This window comes from Caenorhabditis elegans, chromosome X (genome assembly GCF_000002985.6).
Source record: "Caenorhabditis elegans chromosome X".
NCBI lineage: Eukaryota > Metazoa > Nematoda > Chromadorea > Rhabditida > Rhabditidae > Caenorhabditis > Caenorhabditis elegans.
The window spans coordinates 14194254-14208011 of NC_003284.9; the positions used below are offsets into that span (position 1 = coordinate 14194254).

Genomic DNA, 13758 nt, shown 5'->3' on the forward strand with positions numbered 1-13758 from the left:
AATACAATTCACGTCTTTTATGATCGTTAACGTTTGTGATTAAAACTGTGTGCTTCATACTTTGCTTGAGTACATTTTGTACTTGGTCACAGCGAAAGAACAACCGTCCTGTAAACTTTTTGTGCACGTTGAATTGAATCAAACGGGTAGAGGAACGATAATCGATTAGTTTTGCAGAAAATGGCACAATGATAAGAAGAGAAGAATGATGGCTGTTATCAAAAAGAGGGATTACGGTTTTCCTAGCCAATAAGGCGACAGATGGGTTGGGAGCATACATTTTCTTGATTGAAAAATTGTGACAAAATGACACAAACTACATGAAATTTTTTTTAAAGAAGTACATTATAAATGTTTACTTTTGTTGCAAATTTCAAACCCTTTTCCTCTATTACCATATTACCATTCCCAATTCCAATTTGCTCTACCTCACAAACAGCACATAATTGTTTTTTGCAATGTCTCATTTTATTAAGTCAGTCTATAATCCTAATGATGTCTCTTCTTCTTTGCCAAAAAAAAAACCGGGCAGCTGCACTGCATGTGTGCGGCTCTTTTCCAGTTTCCGGAGATACAAATCGGAAGCTGCACACGCAATACGGTATGCTGCTCCAATTACAGGTGTCACCTGTCGTCTCACACCAGACTGCGAACAGTCGGCTCAAAGATTTTGGGGTTTGATAAATTGTAACCGTTTAGAGGAAGGATAGCAGACAGTATTGCATGCTTATTTGGGACAGGTGATGCCTACAGTAGCCCGGTAGGTGAATGTTGAAGAGTAATTATATGCCGTTTGTAACCCTAATTGGGCATTTTAACAGATAGGGAATTTGTAATTCCTATTTCATTTTTCAATAGTTTTTACCACAATTTTGTATACTTTGATTTTCACTAGATTCACCGAATTGTAGTCTTTGAAATTGCAATTTAATTTTTAATGTGATCAATTTGTCGGTACTTCAACATTTCATAGTAGTTTCACAGTAGTCCAAATTATTTTTAGGAAACCCTTTAACAAAGACGCGAAGCTTCATTTTATGAATTTGAAAACTGCAAGACCAATCAGCGAAGTGATGGGACTAATCATTGATAAATCTTACAGTTTATTTTGTTGGTTAGAAAAATTCAATTAGGAAAATTTGATAAAAGCGGAAACGCAATTTTTCCATATAACCGGACTATTCCGAATAATTTCAAAATCAAATCCTCTCTGGGAGAAAAATCCTAACCCAACTTGCCTATTTGTATTTAGATTTTTTAAGCTTGGTATTTGGAAGTTTGAAAAGTTCGGTGTCCAATTACTTAAAAAATACAATTTTTTGATCACAAATTTAAATATTCTCATAAAAAGGCAATTTGTGCAAAAAACCATTTGATCTTTTTTTAGATAAGTCAACCAGAGGAGCTGTACACGTGCTCATTAAAAACAGATGATGTTGATCCATACTGTTGATTCATAATATCTCCTTGGTCATTATAACAATTTGAATATTACTGGAATATGACAATGATTTTTATGCCAGGATTTTGTAGTGGACCTTGAAATTTGTAGAGGACCATATTTTAAAAATGATTTTGAATATGGTATGTGGTGGGATTATCTGGTGCTAATAGTGAGTTAAGTTAAAAATTAACAATAAAATAATTTAGAAGTAGAATAATTTTCAGAATTGATGAGTTCACTTTCTATACAATAAACAGAAAGGTGAATTCGTAATTTTAATGTCTAGTAATAAAAAACAATATAAAGTAATAAACTACATTTTTTTAACCTGAAAATTATATCACAACAACATTAAGATAAATTATGGGGAAGATTGGGAATTGTTTTGAGAACTTTTGATTATGCTGTATTTTTTTATCACAAAAGCTCATATATTTAGATCACCGAACCCCTCGATGCAAACAAACTCGCGTATCACAAAACTGCTCATTTGTAAATGACAGTCGAGAGTTTCATATTAAGTTTCCGGTCGATTTAGCATATGAACAATGACCACTTTTCTGTCGGCAGCGGGCCCAAAATACTCCCTCTATGTCTCCCTCTTTCTGCCAAAGGTAAATGACACCGACACCTACTACCTCATCAAGAGTTGAACCGTTTGCGTGAGAACAGAGGGGAAAGAAATAAGTGAGTGTATCATGCCGCTAATCCTTTTTTGTGTGAACCTGTCCTCGCAAACATCACCCGCTGGGTCAATCGACAAGCGTGAATGAAAAATGCGCGGGAAAATATTTTTCAGGTCAATATGGACAAATTCAGAAGGACACGTGGTGGGGAAATACCGTTAAAAATTGACTTTTTCAATAGGTAAACCGTATTGAAAAATACAACGTGAAAAAAATATTTTAAACACAAAATACCCTAACAAGTAAAATTTTAATGTGAAAAGAAAGTCAGTAAAGTGCTACCTTTTCAGGTAAATAAGGAGTACAAAATTAAAAACATTTGACTTCACCAAAAACTATCCACTCACAAAACTCAAATTTCAAAATCAGTCTACTCGAAATTGTCAAAAAATGTTACTGGCGGTTGGCAATTTCAAAGTAAAAGGGTTGAATACAGCTAAAACGTTCAGTTTAGCCAACTTGTTCAAATTTGGATAGATTTCTTAATTATTGATTTCTAATGAAAACGCACCTGAAATAACACAAAAGCCTGTAAGCATTTTTGAATATTTCATTAGAAAGTTGGACTATTCTGAGTACATGAAAACAAAACAAATTTGATATGGTACTCCTCTTTCGATAAATCGAGACAATATTCCGGCTGGTCTAGAAAAGCACAGTTAATATACACCCAACGGAACTCTTGTTAATTGTCTACAAAAAACGGAGTTTTTAGATCAAGGAAGCCAATTAATTAAAAATTCCAATAATTTAAAAAAAAACGTTTCAGTTGTAAGAAAAATTACTGAAACGGAAATCGCAATGTAATCCAAAACATTTCCAAACCTGTTTTGGCAAAACTTATCAACAAGTTTCAAATAGGCAAGGTAATGTATCAAGTCGTCAATTTGTCTGTAACTGGCCTATAACTTAATTCATTCACACGTTGTCATGTTAATCTGATAATAATATATGTTATCAAATTCTCTAAGGGTACTGTAGATGTGTGTAAATAATGTGATTTATTGTATCAAACACTGAATAGAATAGTGACTGAATCAGGAAATAATGAAAAGTGAACGGGAGTTATGGGAATGCAAAAACATCAAGTTCTGAGGAAAAACTTGATTTGTGAAGAGACATTAAAATTAAAGAAATTGGTTATTAAACCAAGCATGGAGTTGAGCTGGTAGTTCAGTTTAGTAAACTCAAAAACAAAACAGAATTAAATTTACAGGAAAGGAACATGAAAATGACAATTTATTACAATGTTTCAAGGATGATGGGATGATGGAATGCACATTTCTTCAAAAACGAATGAATGCTAAATAAGAATACAAATAGGTTTTAGTTTAAGTAGTACCTAGACACTTCAAATTTACAAATTATTTCCATTTGAATACCAGAACGGGGTGCCTGCGTAAGGATTGTGCGAGAATTGAGCGTATTGCGGATTGGCGTAGGTACTGTAGTCAAGTCCCCATTGTGGATAGATTGCCGGATAGTTATAGACAGATAAAGAAGATGACGTTGTTGGCAATGAGCTTGTAGCGGTGATTGAGCTTGAAGAGGATGGTGTTGATGCATTGTCGGCTGTCGGACTTACAGCGGCAGAAGTAGTTGTCTTAAAATTTAAGCAACGATAAACATTTTGAGAAATTTTTGAATTTTTTTTCTGATTATTGAATTAGAACAAATTATTACACCTAACTCCCAACATTTGTCTTTAAAAAATATAACTAACCTCATTTTTTCCGAATCCCAAAATTTTGTGATCACCGTTCCATTGCAGCTCTGCAGCAGATGTATTGGAGCTAGTGGTGCTTGCGGTCGTCTCCACTGGAGAAATGCTCTTCGGCGTGCCTAGCTTACCGCTGGCCACTGCGCCGTCACTGTAAATTCGAATATGGGCGGGTTGGAGGTCTTTGTCAACATGATCTAATCGGATTTTTTTAAATTTAAGCCGCTCTATAACACTCCTCCCAACTAATTCTCTACCTCCCAAATCGAAAATTAAAACCTACCAACTCTCCAGTTCACTTTTGATTTGTGGCTGATAACCAGGCGAGCCTCCTTTCAGGGGCTCCCCATCCAAAACATCTGTTTGTTGTTGATCTTCACTTTTGTGCTCCTGGCTCTTTTCGTTGCTTCTTTTTGGTTTTTGTTTCTCTTGGAGGCGGTACTTTGCACGTCGGTTTTTGAACCACACCTAAACCAATATTGAAAATTGACTAGAAATATTTTCGTATAATATAAATTTACAAAATGAAATATCAAATCCTATCTAGATAACACCTGAATTTCTCACCTGAATTCGACTTTCTTGAAGACGAATCTGGTCGGCGACTCTCTCGCGAGCAAATACATCAGGATACTGAGTTTCGTTAAACAATGTCTCTAAAATTTCCAACTGCTGACGGCTGTAAGTGGTTCGTTCGCGACGATTCTTCCGTGGGATCATTGCTGAAAATGTTGAGAGTTACTTTTTTTTAGATTTAAAGTGTTTTAAAACTTGTGGTTAGAATGAACAACACACCTATCAGTTTTATCACCTCGTTATTTACCTAGATTTACAATATAATTTTTTTGACTTCATAATTTTAACGGTGTAATTAGTATCAAGCAAATCTTATTATCCCTTACATTTTTCGTAATACAAATTCATAGTGTGCGATTAGTAAAAACTAGTGAAGATGTCGAAATACAGTAGATGACATACATGCACGCCGTCACAATAAACTGGTATCGACAGAGATTCAGAAGTGTGAAGAGAGAACAGTGGGTATGCAAATTCCAAATGCGATTATGATTATTCACTTCCCCTCTTGTCCTCGATTTTTGTTGAAGATACCTTGAGGCGTACAGTAAGAAGTTAAAAGTGCTTCTGAAGGTAAGGACACCAAATCCCTCCCACTTATGGCGAAGAGGTCATCCGACTGCTGTTTACTATTATTTACTATTACTGTTTCTAATCTGGGATTAAATGGTGAGGAAGGAATGAAAGTCAATTATATCCCGGAATAAGTGGTGAAATGATATAGGTCTAGGAAATTATGTTAGATGAAATCGGAGGAATTACCCCAAGCTGCACATTTTTTAGAAGTTAAGGTGTAAATCAACGTGGCTATGTCAAGTTATTTAAATTATTCATCTTATGTAGCCTAAATAAAGTTCAAATATCAAAATGCTGAGTACATGGGCGCGCATGTATTCCTCAGTTATTTCAACTACAGAGACATTAAAAAGTAATTTCTTCATGAATACCTGCATTGTATGGTGCTCCACTAAACATAGTCATTGGTTGAACCGGATAATTGAACCCGGTTGTGGCAGTTGAAGGAATTGTGAAGTAACTATAGCTGGTCATCCCTGAAAAATATAACAATTGTTGAAAATGGAATTGTAAAGTATAGTGTAAGAAGTTCACGTGAAGAAGTTTGGTTGTCTAATTGTAATAATGAAAAGTAAAGTGCAACGAGTACTGTAGCTTTACTACGTCAGAACGAAGGTGCACAAGTGAATGAACTTTAGATACTTACCATTAGTAGGTTTTGAACAATGATATGTTGTTACAGTAGCCCGGAGATTCGATAAATTTGAATACTCAATTCATATTTTTTCAAGAGTTAAAACTCGAATCTAAACACATCTTCAAGTAACTGTTGAACTCTACATTTTAATATTTTAAACTCAAAGCCCGAGTCGAATTTAGTACATTACCCTAATAGACATGCTAATGTGGCTGGCCCATCTTGGCCGGCTGGTGCTCGCCAAAAAAGTAGCCTAGAATTATGGTATTAGACAAGATTAATCCTCCAAGCCTGCCCTTCCGAAAAAAAGACCCATGCTCGTGTACCTACAAAGGTAAGCAGATTTGAATCAATGATGAGCCGATTCATTATAAGAGACTATGAGGGGGTATTGAAGAGTGGTGTGGTAAGAGGGTAATAAATTAGCACATTTTGAGGCGATTGTAAAACTGAAATGTTAGTTTTGGCATGGGTAAGACTCGAGCACACATACACACACCAAACCCGGTTAAGCGGTTTATTAGCGCCTCGATAAAATAACATTGAAAGAAAATTAATGGTGATAATATGATTGAAAGAAGAGCACAAAATGAAGCACACAAGGAGGAGCAGGAGTGTGGGAGGAACCCCGCCTTGTTCAAGAAGTACCGTAGTAGAATGGAGAGGTAAATGTTTAAGGAATCTGGGAAATGTTCGATTACTTGATGAGTTATAGGGGTGAAAGGTCGCAATTTGAATTGGGGAAAGAATATATGAATTTAACCGTCGAATAATCTGAGATGCCCATAAAATAAGACAGATTTGCTTAAATGCCGCCTTATCGGAGGAAAAACCAATAGGGTTCTATTATTTTCAAATTTAAAATTAGGGAGCTGATTTTCTTAATGGAACTTTACTGTAGCCTAAGTTATTTAATTTTCGAAAATATTTCAAGATTTCAAAGAGTTTAAAGTGATTCTAATAAACTAAAAATATCACAAAGCGAGACATAACTGACAAAACTAGAAAAGACTAGATATTCATGGGCCTTTCAAGTCAGCAAATTTTGAGAGAAGGTAGAAATGAAAGTGGTTCAAAAACAAATTCGAATTGTAATTATCATAAAATGTTTGGTAACATTTTAATCAACATTAAATCATATTGAAACAACAAGACCCAATTTGCAAGATTAGTTGCAGAACGGCTTATAACGGGTTTAAGACCCGATTTAAAGGTTAGTCCCCTTAAAAGGTAGGCGGATTAGTGACTTTTCTCATCACAATACGCGTGGAAACACCCCCCTAAAATAAATGGATCATGAGCCACCGCAATAGGCGTGTCCGTCGTTCCGTTTCCCCAATGATCATACGTACGGGGCGGAGCGTTGTTACTGTACTGCCTCGTCATTCTTGTTTGTTAGACTGTCACTAACACTTGGGAGAAGATGTGTGAGCGTGTGGAAGAGGAATGAATCAAATTGACAGACCTCGGGTATGAATTTGTAGTTTTTGATTTGAGGTGTGAACTAGAAATGTCATCATGAGTTACTGTTGTTGTTTTGTGTTGAGAATGTAATGCATGAAGAAATAATAAAGTGTATTGTTCTAAACTCATGAATTCTGTGGTTTGGTTTTGGCAGCTTCAGTCTTCAAATTCAAGTTCATTGTACTAGAGCAATATTGTATAATAATAAGTCAAAACTAAATTGTCAAAGTTATATTATAAATTTGTGGCAATTATATTGTGTGACAAGAAAAATTGTGCGAGCACTATTTTTAATTCTAAATATTTGTGGTATTGTGCTTACCTAAATGTTGTTTATATTCCCTCAAATTCTCACAATTTTTTTTCAAGAAAAACATCTTCAAATAAGATAAGTATTTTCAAAAAAAGTTTTGACTCCAATTTTAATTAGCCTTAGAGGTAGGCGGCAAACAAATGGTTTCAGCAAATTAACATACTCAAGAAATTTAGGCGGTCGGCAAACGAAAGTTATTTTGAAGTTAGGCAAGAAATGTTACAGTAGTGATGTTACTGTGGCTAAATTAATTACTGCTCACCTCTGAAATTTTTAAAAATATTAATACATAAAGACTTTTCACAGAAACTAAGAAATAAACTTCTTTAAATGGTTCTATCTGAACTGATTAAAGTGAAGAGCAGTGTGATTTTTACTTCAATGTTCACATGTTAACTGAATATTATCTACATGACATTGTTAGAGTACCTACCTTTTTAGGCACGTATGGCTGAAAAGTGAGAAATGCTGCCTGTCATCACAGAAAGTGTGGCTGTAAGGTGTGAGCTGCTATTGTTACGAGGTCAAAGTGAAGATCTGTGGGTAGGTGTGAAATAAATGTGAAATGCTAATTTTGAAATGGCAAATAACCATTTGCTATTCAGAAAAAAACTAGATTTTGGACTGCGGAGCAATGTAGTTTAGTCGTTTGATTCGCTACTTCTACTTTGGAAATATGCTAATTAATGATACATTTCCGGTCTAAAGTTTGATTAATATAAAATTTTGCAAAAAAAGTTATGCGATTTTCAGTGATCTAATTATAAATATAAAAATAACTAATTATATTTCAAAAATTATATTTTAGCACTTTCAAATAACTTGATCTAAAAACAATTTTTTAAAGTGTTAAATAAGAGAAATTTGTACCTAAAATGCGAAACAAAACTATTTATTCTAGACTGTTCAACTTTTCTCCATACCCCTCTCCCTATTCCATTTTCTCATCATCACATCATCCCTCAGCAGGAGGTCATAATTTGATGAAAATTCGAAAAAGAACTGCCCTAGTTTTTGTTTCTGTTATGCAATACATTTATTTTTATGATTGGTAGAAGTTTTAAGTTTAAAATACAACTTTTCATATAAATTTTGGTGATAATAGGAAAGTTTGAAATTATTCTTAAAATTTAAATCTTGTGGCTTGAAACATTTCCAAAATACTAAGACAGAAACAGAATGAAAAATGCAAAAATTTACGAATTCTTAAAATTTTTGAAAAAAAAAACTTAATTCAAATCTTTTGAGCAGTAAAGCTCTATTGCTGTTAGGTTAGATTCCCAAGCATAGTTTACCTGTCGGACACGCGTAAGTATCAATAATCTGCCCGCAAGTGCCCGGAAAGAAGAATGTGATCATAAAACATCCGTAATTAACGGGTATTTATGGGGAAGTTACACAACTTCTAAGTGTACCTAGGAGGAGAGGGAGAGTTGTAAACTCAGACGAAGAGGGGCTGGCTAGGCTATATAAGTTAATTGGTCTGAGGTTGAAACAGTTACTGAGTGACCCCTAAAGCCATGATGAGGTGCGGGGAAATTTGAATTTTATGTTCATGGAAAAAGTTTGAAAGTTTTATTCAGAAGTTTAGCCTACCCCCGCACCTATTATCAAAGTTTACTAAAATTATAATTAATATTTGGAAAAAAAAACTCTAGAGCCAAAAAAATCCGAGAACCGATAAAGAACCATCATACCGGAATACTTCCTGGTTTCTATCGTTATCACCAAATCTAATCAAAACATTTCTGGTCCTGTCAGCGGTTACGTAAAGAATGATACAAGTTATGGGGCTGGTTGTGCTCAAATGTTCCAATGTTTGCACACTGTTATAGTCAGCTAAATTGGGTAGTTGACCTGGTTAATGAGCACACGTCTTATCAGATTAACAATAACAGGAAGAACAAGTAATAGGGCCATGATTCGTGGTGTATTCTAGACAAGTTTTCCAAAATTCTTGCGTTTATTTTCAAAAATGTTAAGAATTATTGAAAATCATTAAGCAATTGAATAGATAAAATGATATGATAAAATGCATTTTAGTCCAGATAAATATAGTTTGAATATTTACTGGGATAGATTTTCATTATTTTACAATTAGTACATTTTGTGTTTTAGTCTAGAGAAAGTTATAAGCACTTTTAACTGTAGTTTACGTTTTTTGTGTAGTCAATTTTCCTATGTTAAATCTGTTAAATTATCTTGTTTTTTGAATACTTAAAGGTTTAAATAAATTTCTTTTGCGTATCCTATACTAATGAGTTCTATGGAATAGAGTTACCTTGAATGAGTACCATTGGAATAAAGATAAGACTCTCCAAATGTTAATGAAGTAGAAAACACATTGTGAAGAGCTAATTATAATAGAATAACCGAGGTTAAGGTTAAAAAATGAAATAAATGAAAAATGAAACATACATTTTCATATATTCATGTCATATTGTTTCTACACATGTTTCTATTTTCAATAAAAAATCTCAAAATAGAAGATCATCATTCTGACATCACAATCGACTCAATTTTTAACCGTTTCTCATGTTGCCACAAAATTGAGGTCAAAGACAAAAATGAGAGTCGTGAATAAAATTAAAAACAGAAATGAACTGCGTTCAAAAGTGTATATGACCCAATACTATCAGCTTGCAAGTTAATCCCACGACATTTTCAGATCTCCGAATGTGCACTTTTGAAGGGCAAAAAACATAGAGTAAGAGTTTTCCAGGTGTATAAGTCCTGAAGGCAAAAAAAAATCGAAAGTGTTGTTTTGCAACACGTTACGGATACACAAAAACTTTTGAACTTTATGGAATTTTCACAAAATTGTATAGGTACGTACGGCTTACTTTATCTAGATGGATGAACAATTGACTGTTGCTGTTTTAAGTAATCCTTTCTTCAGTTTTATGAAAAATTCAATTTTATGAAAATCCTGTTCTCAAAAATTTTGAAATTGTTTTTTTTATTTATCGGTGTTCTTTCATGCATATATTGAACCAAGCCAAATTTTGAACCTTTTCACATATTTGAATGCACATAAGATTGAATGTGGCAACGACACCTTTGTTCAAATGGAACAACAAATTCAGTCAATTTAAAACCCGTTTAGGTTGACGTAGAGCTGGGCTGGAACTTTGAAGACAAAATGAGAAATGTTAGATTCAATATAAATAAATTCGAAAAGTTATGTTTATTAAAAAAGAATGGCGACATTTTACAAAAGTTGGTGTACTTGACAATACATTTATTTAAAATGAAAAATATATTTTAAAAAAGTATTCAAATTATTGAATTTGTTCTACGTAGGTTTCACAAGTTCATAAAACTTTCTGGTTAATGAAACAACTTTTATATATTAGTACTATCATGATGCACTTCCCCTTGAGGATTCACATCGAATTTTTTAAAACTGAAATTTCTTCCTCTGTTATGCATTTTTATGAAATCACGTGCTATACAATTGAATAATAGTAGAAATAAAAAAATATATCTGGGAGCGAGTTACGTGCCCTTGAATTAGATTTCATACTTTGTCAAGTTATGCTCCAGGAGCCTTTTACCCCCATAAAAAAACTATTAGACATTTAATAAAATACCTCAGAGCTTGATTCCGTCTACAATGCATATCACTTTCAACATATATAAAACAATTTTTGATACAAAATTAGCTATAATAATAGACGATTCAATATTTAGAATTTATTGTGCATGTTACTGTCTGGTGTCAACACGATGTGATACCTCCAGTCAGGTGTTCAATGAACTAATTTGATCTCCCAAAGTGGACGTAGATCGTGCTCACACCTATTGGTGCTAGCTACAGTTGAGGAGACAATGCAATACATGAATAAGTGAAAATTCCAGAATATCTAACTAAATGCATTCCAAGTGGTGTTTTGCTAATAAACTGGAACACATTTTTTCAACAATTGGATATTAAATTAAATACTTTTTAATTTTGATAGTTTTTTTTTTTAAATCACCAGTTTTAAATTTGAAAAATGTACTACTCACACTTATCAGATTCTGAAATATGACTACCGTGAAAATATTATGCCAGCGAAAAAAAAACCAACTTACCAATGAGCTTTGCGAGAAGTGTCAAATTATTTGTAAAACAGTCTGGCTTTAGAAATTCCATATTTAGTTTGAATAAGTCAATGTTTGAATAAAATAACACAACATCGAATAGAACTTTTGACATCAGAAAATACAAATTCCATGTTGTGCTGCTACGCATCACATTATAAGTCTTAACAATTACTAAAAATAGAGAGCACGAGACAATATGAGGAATGTATCAAGAATATGGGACACAGTCACGTAAGTGATCAAAAGATTTATGGAAATCGAAAAACATAAACATTATTTTTTCATTTTTCCTAGTTTTGATGTGTTGAAACCCCTAACTATCAGTGGACAATTTGGCTCTAGAGACATTCTAGATTCAAATTATTTTATACTCAAAGGGAGACTAAAAGATTATAATTACTCGAAATGACCTCAATAATAAGACTTTTAAACATTGCATCAAAAATGATTTATGGCAGCTCAGCTTTTTTTCTTCAATTTTTTGAACCGGTATATTGTTTTAATTTTTTCAAAAAAAAAGTCTAAATGAACCAACGAATATGGTGTAGTACTAATAGAGTAAACATGCCAGTCCACCTTCAATTTGCCTTGGTTACCAGTATGAAAAAACAAAGCACCAGTTGACACAATATTTCCGTGTTCAAAACCAATACCATACACCCCTGCCAAACAATTCCCGTTTTGCTCCGCCACATACTTCTACTCATAAAAATTTCACTTCCAATCAGTTGACAGCACAGTCGTAAATTACTGATAGCTGTGCTAATACCCAGCTTAGTTCACTTTTTGTTTGTGTAACAAAATGTGAAATGGCGAGAAATGGCGCCTGTGTGATGGTTACATTGTGTGCGATGATTATTAAGAACGAACGATGTGTTACTGTGGAAAAAAACGGAAATGGCAATAAGTTACGGGAATTATTGTGCTTACTAACTAGTAACTTTATATATATATATATATATAATATAAATATAAATAAATATATATATATATATATATATATATATATATATATATATATATTGGTCAATGCAGTTTAATGCAGTAACAAAAATGAACTCCATCACACAATATTTTAGGCGAAAATGATTTTTAAAATCAATTATATATGTATATGTCAAAAACACGCAATTTTTGTTTTAACATTCCACATTTATAGAACAGCCATCTCTCATTTCCGTACCTAGTTCGTTTTCTATCGTTCCAATTAGCATCCATCTCTATGTCATTTTCGTGAAAGGCAGCTGGCTGCACATTGACGCTCCTCATTTTTATTCTCTTCCACCACTGTCTTGTATTTTCTATTCATCCAGGTAATTGAAAAATGGCAGTGTTAATGAAAGTGAGAGTGCAAAGAATGAGAATAGGCACACGAGAAAAGTTGTTTTAGGGAGTATTATGAAAAATGTGTTATCCGAATATGCTCAAAAATGTCTCATTAAAAGTTTTACAGATACAACTACAAGAAGCAATAATATTGCTCGACTATATTTCAGAAAAAATATAGTATTAATAAATCCGCTTATTGAGCAGTAAAAAAATTTTTTTTTAAAGTGTGCAAATGTGTAATTTTGCAACAATGAACTGTTCATGTTCTTTTAATCCATGAACTCTTCGTTTAGGATACCATATCAGTTCTGCAGGAATTTCTTTGAAAACACTTATCTACCAGGTCATGATTTTTCAGAAGATCTGAGCTGAATATAAATTATATGGCCTATATCGCAAAGCTGGTAGGTCGCATTTTTTTCAGATAGGTTTAACCTCACGAGTTTACGATATACATATGAGGTATACTATATAATATATAAAGATTTGTAAAAAATGTGCAAATGATTACAGGTCTTTTTTTTAGCTTCTCATAGTGAATACGGAATTTTAATGACTCTGGACCTAATTTTCCCTTTGTGAAACATTTTTTTCAACTTCTCGACACTAAAATACTGATTTTAAATGTCCTGAGTCTCCCTGAAGAATTGATAACACAATTATAATCCCTCATAAATCGATCGTAAAATTTCCTAATCAAAAAGGGAGGATCATTTCTACTCACCATCATTCATCGCATTTTTGTTGCTGTCACTAGGCTCCATTAGGGAAGACAGTCGAAAGAGTAAGTGTGGATAAGCAATGGTTATTGATTTTCGAAACAAAAGTTCCACAACTGAGATAGGTATACTGTGGAAACCAAAGAGTTTTTACACAAAAATGTTGCGTTATTCAAGTTACAGAGGTGAGTTTTGCTGGAGTAGT

The 13758-nt window shown here is 33.4% G+C and overlaps 1 protein-coding gene and 6 non-coding genes across 10 annotated transcripts; 5 read left to right on the top strand and 2 right to left on the bottom strand.

The window, feature by feature from the left end:
- Positions 1–3118: 3118 nt before the first annotated feature.
- On the bottom strand, positions 3119–13729 carry ceh-37 (the record flags this gene model as incomplete). Of its 4 annotated transcripts, NM_001373568.2 has the most annotated exons (6): positions 3120–3733; positions 3854–4001; positions 4134–4318; positions 4418–4572; positions 5374–5478; positions 13559–13729. In NM_001373568.2, the coding sequence occupies 6 exons, from the start codon at positions 13596–13598 to the stop codon at positions 3488–3490; spliced, it is 879 nt and encodes a 292-aa protein (NP_001360629.1). In that variant the 3' UTR covers positions 3120–3487. The 4 variants fall into 4 exon arrangements, with proteins under 4 accessions (NP_510366.1, NP_001360629.1, NP_001294799.1 ...); NM_077965.5 differs by lacking the exon at positions 13559–13729 and having other exon boundaries at positions 3119–3733; NM_001307870.4 differs by lacking the exons at positions 5374–5478; positions 13559–13729 and adding an exon at positions 4753–4844.
- On the top strand, positions 5118–5138 carry 21ur-12110. The gene has a single exon (NR_072510.1).
- C37E2.7 lies at positions 5372–5518 on the top strand. The gene has a single exon (NR_072511.1). It is a non-coding gene; the product is annotated as an Unclassified non-coding RNA C37E2.7 (non-coding RNA).
- Positions 6172–6392, top strand: C37E2.9. Its single transcript, NR_072512.1, has one exon. It is a non-coding gene; the product is annotated as an Unclassified non-coding RNA C37E2.9 (non-coding RNA).
- C37E2.8 lies at positions 6765–6941 on the top strand. Its single transcript, NR_072513.1, has one exon. It is a non-coding gene; the product is annotated as an Unclassified non-coding RNA C37E2.8 (non-coding RNA).
- K06G5.8 lies at positions 12475–12528 on the top strand. Its single transcript, NR_072514.1, has one exon. It is a non-coding gene; the product is annotated as an Unclassified non-coding RNA K06G5.8 (non-coding RNA).
- K06G5.9 lies at positions 12475–12528 on the bottom strand. Its single transcript, NR_072515.1, has one exon. It is a non-coding gene; the product is annotated as an Unclassified non-coding RNA K06G5.9 (non-coding RNA).
- Positions 13730–13758: the final 29 nt, after the last annotated feature.